This window comes from Austrofundulus limnaeus, unplaced genomic scaffold (assembly GCF_001266775.1).
Source record: "Austrofundulus limnaeus strain Quisiro unplaced genomic scaffold, Austrofundulus_limnaeus-1.0 Scaffold158, whole genome shotgun sequence".
In the NCBI taxonomy this organism is placed as follows: Eukaryota; Metazoa; Chordata; class Actinopteri; order Cyprinodontiformes; family Rivulidae; genus Austrofundulus; species Austrofundulus limnaeus.
The window spans coordinates 95,113-103,454 of NW_013952560.1; the positions used below are offsets into that span (position 1 = coordinate 95,113).

At 38.6% G+C, this 8,342-nt stretch overlaps 1 protein-coding gene across 4 annotated transcripts in view; it reads right to left on the reverse strand.

Annotated features, from left to right (window-relative positions):
• LOC106523514 (low-density lipoprotein receptor-related protein 8) overlaps positions 1-8,342 on the reverse strand; it is a 199,970-nt gene that overhangs the window by 33,755 nt on the left and 157,873 nt on the right. For all 4 annotated transcript variants that reach the window (XR_001310903.1, XR_001310901.1, XR_001310902.1 and 1 more), the window contains exons 11-13: positions 6,512-6,739; positions 932-1,050; positions 509-648 (exon numbers count right to left, since the gene is read on the reverse strand). Coding sequence is in view for 1 of the 4 variants with exons in the window: in XM_014016940.1 (XP_013872394.1) it covers positions 509-648; positions 932-1,050; positions 6,512-6,739 (487 nt within the window). In the remaining 3 variants the exon portion in view is untranslated. The remainder of the gene's footprint in view (positions 1-508; positions 649-931; positions 1,051-6,511; positions 6,740-8,342) is intronic.

The window sequence follows — 8,342 nt, forward strand, 5'->3', positions numbered from 1 at the left end:
ATATATATACACTCGTTACTATTGGCAATAATAAACCTTGTTAAAAAGAGATTTTTTTATTACTTTTCTAGGAAGACATAACAGTCCTGACCTGCTGCTAAATTAAATCTTATCTAAGAGACATTTTTTTAAGAGGACCAACAGTAATCTGACAAACAATGACAGAATTGAGTTTATGTTCTCTGAAGATTGATGTAATCCAAACTAGACAACTGTCTGGTGACCAAAAGCAGAAGTGCAGCTGCTTGGTATGCTAAGCCAGTGAATCTCACCAGAGAAAACAAACAGAAGCTACATAAAGACACCAACTGAGCAGGCAGTAAATCCAATTCAACACTGATTACATGCCGTTTTCTCAGCAGGCCCCTGAGAGGCTTTAAGAAAAGATGAGGATTTGATAACATGGGGGAGGCTGGATGATTTTAAGGGCAACTACCTAAGCTTTAAAACCTGTTGCTAAGTGATGCAGTGTGACACAAACATACAAAAAAAAAAAACCCTCACAAACCTCAAAAACAGCCAGAGAGTAGGGGTGTCCCAGCCTCCCGGCAGACGACAGGTGGGTCCTGCGGTGGGCTCCATTCAGATCCACGCTGGCTATGAGGTGCAGTTTAGAGTCCACCCAGTACAGACGCCTGTTGGCTACATCTGAAAAAAACACACACGCGCTTTTCATGCTGACAGAAATCGATCATCTTTGACGTAAGCACTGTTGCACTTGACCAACGAATCCCTTTAGATGATATTGATTACTTTAAAAAATGTCAAGTTTCTCACCTTTATACAACCAAGCATAGTGTGTTATTTTAAAACTCCACAAAGCAGCAATCACAAGTTGAGCATTCATGCAAAAAATGCTGTTTTAGTCACATCTACAGATTTCTGTGAAGCAAATAAAACAAAGAATCTAAAAACTCTGTTTTCCACTCACCAAGTGTGATGCCGTTCGGCCATTCAATATCATCTGCCACCAGAACCTGACGATCCACTCCGTTCATCCCAGCTTTCTCTATCTTGGCTCGTGTGCCCCAGTCTGACCAGTACATAAAACTTGAAGAGCAACAAGAATAACATTGATAATATTTACAACTGGACAGTAAGACTTCAATAAAAATGCAATCCAATGACTTATAGATGACCTTGTACTGTGATTTTTACACTTAAGATACTGTTATTTTCACATCTACGTCATTTTGAAGTATTTTTTCATAGTGTACAACAATAACATCTGCTACAGCCAAATACAGAAAATAACCATTGCTAGTAAATACTGCCTGCACCATATGCAACCCATTATAGAGCAACCAAAACCAGCCAACATTGGACAGCAATGTAATACCACATATTTTAATTTCACCTGAAAAGATTTGTTAAACCTCCATGTTAGAAGCTGTTCCTTTAGAACCACCACACCGAGAATAAATATACCTAAATACTTGATTCTCAGTCTGTGGTACAAGCACTACTGGTACCACAGCCAGAGTACTGTGGTACCACAGTGGTACTACCACAGTACTCAGTGTTGTTCAGAAGTAATGTTGGTATGAACAACTGGGATTAACTGGATGCCTACAGTAAGTAACTCCAACAATCTGATTCTCTTTAACCTGGTAAATGTTGTTATGTGTCTTCAGAAGAAGAGTTATTTAGAAGAACACTTCGCTCTCAGACTGCAGGTTTACTTGTGGTTCCTCATGTTTCTAAAAGTAGAATGGGAGGCAGAGCTTTCAGTTATCAAGCTCCTCTCTTGTGGAATCAACTTCCAGTTTCTGTCCGTGAGGCTGACACTCTGTCTACTTTTAAGATTAGACTGAAGACTTTCCTTTGTGATAAATCATAGTTAGACTTAGGTTTCCTGAATTATTCTTCATTTCTGCTGCTATAGATTTAGACTGCTGGAGCACAAACTGAGCACATTTCTTCATGTTTTCCACGTTTGTTGTAATTATTTATTTTGATAACATCCATCCGTCCCTTTTCCCTACACTTTTCTGGCTCAAGACCATGGTCTCCGATTTGGAGGCACTGATCCTCACACTCGGCTGTGAACCGCTACAGTGAGAGCTGGAGATCACGGCCTGATGAAGCCAACAGGACCACATCATCCACAAAAAACAGAGATGCGATCCTAAGGTCACCAAAATGGATCCCCTCAACACCTTGGCTGCGCTTTTGATAACGTGTGTTTTCTTTGTCGCTCTTCCATAGGAAACTATATCTGGACCAGTCATGTGTTTGTCTGTGTCTCTTTCCTGTCCCCAAACCCAGCCGGTTGAGGCAGGTGGCCGCCTCTCCTGAGCCTGGTTCTGCTTCAGGTTTCTTCCTGTTAAGGGGGAGTTTTTCCTCTCCACTGTCACCAATGAGCTGCTCAGGACATCATGATGAAGTGATTCAACACAATCTGCTGGCTTCTTTAGATTGCTTTCTGTGTACAGTGCCCTGAGACAATGTTTGCTGTGGCTTGGCGCTACCTTCAACTGGTACAGGGTAAAAAGGTTTGGCTTTTGTATCTCTGTTCCCCCTGAATCAGTTCAGTCTTTAGGTTTGTTGGTAAAACATCGAGGACACGTCTACAGATGTGGATGTTTTGGCTGTTACCACACACTGTATACTCCCTGACCCACAGAATGCCTGATTAAAGACGACAAGGACCAAGTCTGTGCTCCTTAACAGGTTGGGTTTGCTGAAATGTCCATGTTTGGTTGTTAGATTTGAGTTATGCATTCAAGTAGATTGGTCAGTTTACTTGTATATTTGCAATGATACTGATGCAGTAAAAACGTTGTGATGTATCGGTCATCATGAAAACATTTAAAAAGTAAAAATGAGAGCAGTTTAGTAGCTATTTACAACATTTGCAATTAAGTTAATTCTCACTGTAGCAGTGGAACTACATTGAATACCACCTCTTTAATCCGACTTTATAAAAACTGAAACATTGGCTGAGTGGATCGAGTTCATCCTGTTAGATGTTCTTAATCATCTGTATTCCTGTACCCTCTTCAGCCTGGCAGGAAGAGACTTTCTCTCCTCTATGTCCTTATTTTCTCCAGAGCTCCTGTTTGCCTGATCACTCACACCTGTCAATCATTAGCAGTCGTCTCTTCCTTGTACATAACCAAAAGCTTTCTGCCTTCCTGGTGCTGTTCAGGTTGAGTCTGTGCTGCGCTTGTGTGTCTCATTTAAGACTTCTTGTCAGTTAGGTTTGGATCATCGGAGCACAAAAGCTGCAGAAGCTGGAATAATTTTGTACAGCTTCTCTATTTAGGAGTGATCATCCAGGACAGAACTTCTAAAAAAAAATGGAGTCAGGATGCTAAATGGGTCACAGGCTTGTTACTTGAGTTTTCATGTACAACAACAAGCGTTCGCTACACTCTGCTCATTATTGGCTAAGCTCCCAGAAGACGTTTATAGCATTAATTGGATTGCTGGACTGAATTCACTTAACAAGTTTATATCTGAGGTCAGCATCACCATCATCTTTAATATTTTAGTATGGAATAAAATAAGAGTAGACGCCTCAGAAGGCAGAGTTTATAAACTTTGATTAACTTTATTTTATGCTGATGGGGTAAATTGTTATGGAAATTCACGACATACAAGTCAATGATTAGCATACTGTTAAACTTTAAGTGGTTACTGTGAGAAAAATAAATCTGTACTGATGATGGGTACTAATAATGTTATTAACCACTGAAGCACATTTAATACTGTTTGACAATTATTTTTTTCCTTTCTGGCATAATAGACCCTGCTTATGCAGTTTATACATTACATTTTCATCAAAATCTGAAATTAGTGTTGATTTTAGGGCTGCAACTAAAGATTATTTTAATAATCGATTAATCTGTTGATTATTTTTTCGATTAATCGGCCAAATCATTAAAACGCTTAATTAAATGAATATGAGTAGATATAAATTAAGTTAACTCCTTAAGGATGTGTAAGGGATGAGTTACTTATGCAAATAAGCTCACCTTACATCTTCCCATAACTAAGTTATGAGAGTAAATTTTACCAAGGTTTTCCTCATTACTTTAATATTTGTCTGTGCAAAGTGAAGGGACACAATGAGGGAACTCAGACTGGTTCAAGTTGATTCATAAAAGATTATGCAATCATTTATTTACACAAATTGAACAAAATCATAAATTACACCTGATTGTGAGCTTCCTACTAAGAGTCTAAGTAAATATGATAAAACCCGCGTCCGAATTTCTTTCACATTAACTCAGATTACTTATATAGACAGTAAACATCAGTCTGATGTTAAACTAACAATTTACTGGCACTTTCACTTTAGAGTTGGCCAGGAGAAAAGGGTAAGAGAAGGTAAGGAAATTAAGAATTAGTGTTTCTGCTTTTATTTTTGAAAATCTGTGTCCAACCGGATTAGCACGTCCTCTCTGCTCTCAGGCCTCATACTTGACACGTCACCCACGAACACGTCAGCGTTACCTGGTGATGTCCGCTTAAGAACCCCTGGTATGGCTGTCTCACCAAGACCCTCTAGGATGCTTGCCCTCGCTGGTCCTTGGCGAAAAGGTGTCTTTCAGGTGACTTTTCGTCTGTTTCAGCCCAGGCTAGAAAGATTCCTGCTGAAAGTTCCGGTCGTCTTTCAAAATAAAAGTCTCCCCTCGGGAGTTGAAAACACTTAAGAGACCTGGGTCTCTAGGTGGACAGGAACTGCTTGCTCCTTGCCCCGGCCTTCAGATCTCCCCTATTTGGCGGGATGGGTGAAACCTGAGGCCCAGCTGTTCTCCGGAGAGAATCAGCCTCTCCTCCTGTATCGGCATCCAGGAAGAAGACTCCTGATGAGTCTCTAAGGCGTCCGTGTTAGTAAGAAAGAAGGACGACTTAGATCCGCCCTGAAGCTTTAGCATGAGTCAGAGAAATGAGAGAAGGTAAGAGAGTTGCCAGCTGGAAGTGAAGGTCACACTCTGTAGCTATTTCACAGACATTATCATAATATCTTCTCTGCTTCTTAGAATCACTGTAAAACACTTATGATGATTAATTAACACCTGTTTAAATAATCATTCTGAACCTGTGTCCAGATAAATGTAAGATTTTCTTAAGAAAAACTCAAAATTATATTACTGATGTTTCAGTAAAATAAAACAGTGATTTATATAAAAACACAATGAAAACATGGTGATGATTTTCTGTGATTTTATACTGTTCATTAATCTATTTTAGGCACGATAAAAGAATAGAAGTGATACTTTCTTTCTTTGTGACATGTCATTATTATGATTAACAGATGCATAAACATTCTTAGTTAAACAACCAATGAATCACGAACAGAACAGATTGTTTCTGTTTAATATCTGATTAGAGAACTGAAGTCCTCGTGTAGGTTGGAATGACCCATCATGGCCTAAAATAGAGTTCAGTGTTCCTGCCTTCTCTCAGGCCTGTCCGAGACCTGCTTTGAGGCAGTAACTCCTGTTTCTTCACTCGAGGTGACCCCTACAGATGCAAGTTATTGATAATGAATTAATCTGAAGTTGACTTATCTTACAGATTGATTAACAAATAATTAATAAGCAGCCATTTTTTTAAAAAACGGAGTTTTCTCTTGAATCAAGAGGGGCTTTCGTCATGAAATGAAGGATTTTTAAAATAATCTCCTGAGTTAAAAAACAGAAGCACATAATACAAATTTTAACAATTTATTTTGCCAGCTGTATTAAATACTGACTGAAAAAATGTGTATTTCTCCTACATGAAACAAGAGAAATTTAACAGGTTGCTGAATGAGGAAAATAGATTAAAATAATAAAATATGATTTTTAGATGTAAAACYATTATTAATTTATTATAATTAGAATTTATTTACATTTAACATTTATTTTTTTTCTCTAATTCTTTACGTTTTGTTTCATTCTTGTTGGTTCTGTTTGACTAAAACATTGTTTGACCCTAGGGCTGTCACAAATGATTATTTTTGTAATCAATTAATCACCGAGAATGCAGCTGCTATTAAATAACCATGGTTAGATTTTAGCTATATGCTAACTAAAAATAATTGCTGTGGAAGGTAAGTTCTGCTCTGCAGATATTACACAGGTTTCTCTTTCATTTTCTTAAAATGATCCCACACTTTTGAGCTCCGTTGTCAGGTAGCCATGATACCAGAGCCTGTCTGTATAATGTCTTGTGACGTCCACGGCCTACCCCAGTTACCACTACTGTGCATGTGTGTCAAGGACAGAAAGGCAGATGTGGCAGTGGAAGGTGTCAAAGCAGTTTGGAGAGAAAAACAAAGTAAAGAACAAAAAAAAAGAAAAAGAAAACGATTAATCGATTATTAAATTAGTCATCGATTATTTTAATAATCGATTAGTCGTTGCAGCTCTAGCTGATTTTTAGAGAAGAAAGTTGATTGGTGCTGGGATGTTAGGCAGTGGTTGCAGATTAAGATCTTTAATTTTAGCATTTGAAAGGATGAAAGTGGCATTAAAAGTAAATAAATAAATAAAACCGTTCATCTCTGCCGTCTCACCCGTGGTGAGGGTCCAGAGCGATGGCTCGAGGCTCGCTCAGCTCAGTGTTGATCAGGACGCGCCTCTTGGTGCCGTCCACTGAGGCCACAGAGATGGACTTGTCTCCAGAGTCGGTCCAGTACAGGTTGTGTTGGAGCCAGTCCAGAGCCAGACCCATGGGGGTCTGCAGGGAGGAATCCACCAGAAGCACCTGCTGGGATGGGTCACTGGCTTCGTGGATGAAGGCACTGAAGAGGACAAAGAGGAGGTAAAGAAGAATTATTATAATGATATATGATATTTGTACATATTAAAGGACAGCCTCCATCTGTTTCTGTGCTGTAATCGATCAGGGACAAGTAGAGAATAATTCAGCCCTCTAAACAGGCATTAGGTGAAGGCAAGCCTGCCAAGTCTTTCTTTTACAGTCCCCAAATTACCATGAAAATACTAAGTTATTACATTGTAAGTAAATATACAATTTACTATGTAGATACTTACAGTCATTTACTTTGTCATTACATAGTAAATTCCTATGCAATTAAATCAGATTTTAGTGGGTTTTTACAATTATATTCCAGTTTAATAGTACCTCAAGTAACCACTATTTGCCAAGAGATTACAAACTAAATTCAGTCACCTAATTATCATGTTATTACAAAGTAATTATTTAGTAAATTATAGTAAATTTCAATGTTATTAAATTAATTTTAGTGTGTATTTACAATTAAACTAAAGCTCAATAGTACTTCAACCAACTAAAAGATGGTCAGTTAGAGCTAAACAAAGTAAATATCTGTAATACAGCTGTAATATCTAGTGTAGAGGGAACCTTTCAGTGTGTGAAGAAAAATAAATTTTCTGAACCACTGAATTAATATAAAAGCAACTATTCCACCATAACAAATTTTAGTTGCATATATATTTAAAAAAGAATATTTTTTAGCTATTTGAATTTAGTTTTGGTGGACATTTTTTATTTTTTTATTTGATTTTAGATTCTGTTAGGCATCACTCTCAGCTACCACAATAAATGTCAGATTAAGGTTAAAACTAAGATTTCAAAATGACATGAGGACTACTCTTGGCTACCATCTTAGCAAATTTCAGCTCATTATTTCTAAAAAAATGGCTGAGGTCCAGTTATTTGAAATTAGCTTTGGTGACCATCTTGGATTTTCTATTTGTATTCAGGTGTTGTTAAAGTTTATTCTTGGCAACTACTTTCATAGTCATTTGTAAAGTTATCATTAGCGCTTAGCTTAAACTGGGACTAGCAATCATTCTCAGCTACACCACAACAAATTTCAGCTCAGTTAGTCTTAAAATTGCTCAATTACAGCCATTTAAATTCAGCTGTGGGGGCCAAATTAAATTTTCAAATCCAGGGTAGTTTTCTTTATTTACAACATATATGCCGTAAAATTTATGCTTCTGCTGCTGAACCATAAGGACTTTTGAAATAAAAAACTTAAATCTTACATAAAAGTTCCTGCGCGCAACTCCCTTCATCTCCTTCCTCCTCAGACGACCCTGACCCACAGACCCCTCCGTGACCCACAGACCCCTCCCTGACCCACAGACCCCTCCGTGACCCACAGACCCCTCCGTGACCCACAGACCCCTCCCTGACCCACAGACCCCTCCGTGACCCACAGACCCCTCCGTGACAAGAGACATTTCAACAACACCACAGCAAAAGTCACGCTTTGGATACACGCGCAGGGTGCACCCACCCTCACCAGTATGAATGTTATAAAACTTCACATTTTAATGTTTGTGTTTTTCACACGCACGCGGGGGGTGGGGGGGGGCATGTGTGTGTGTGTGTGTGTGTGTGTGTGTGTGTGT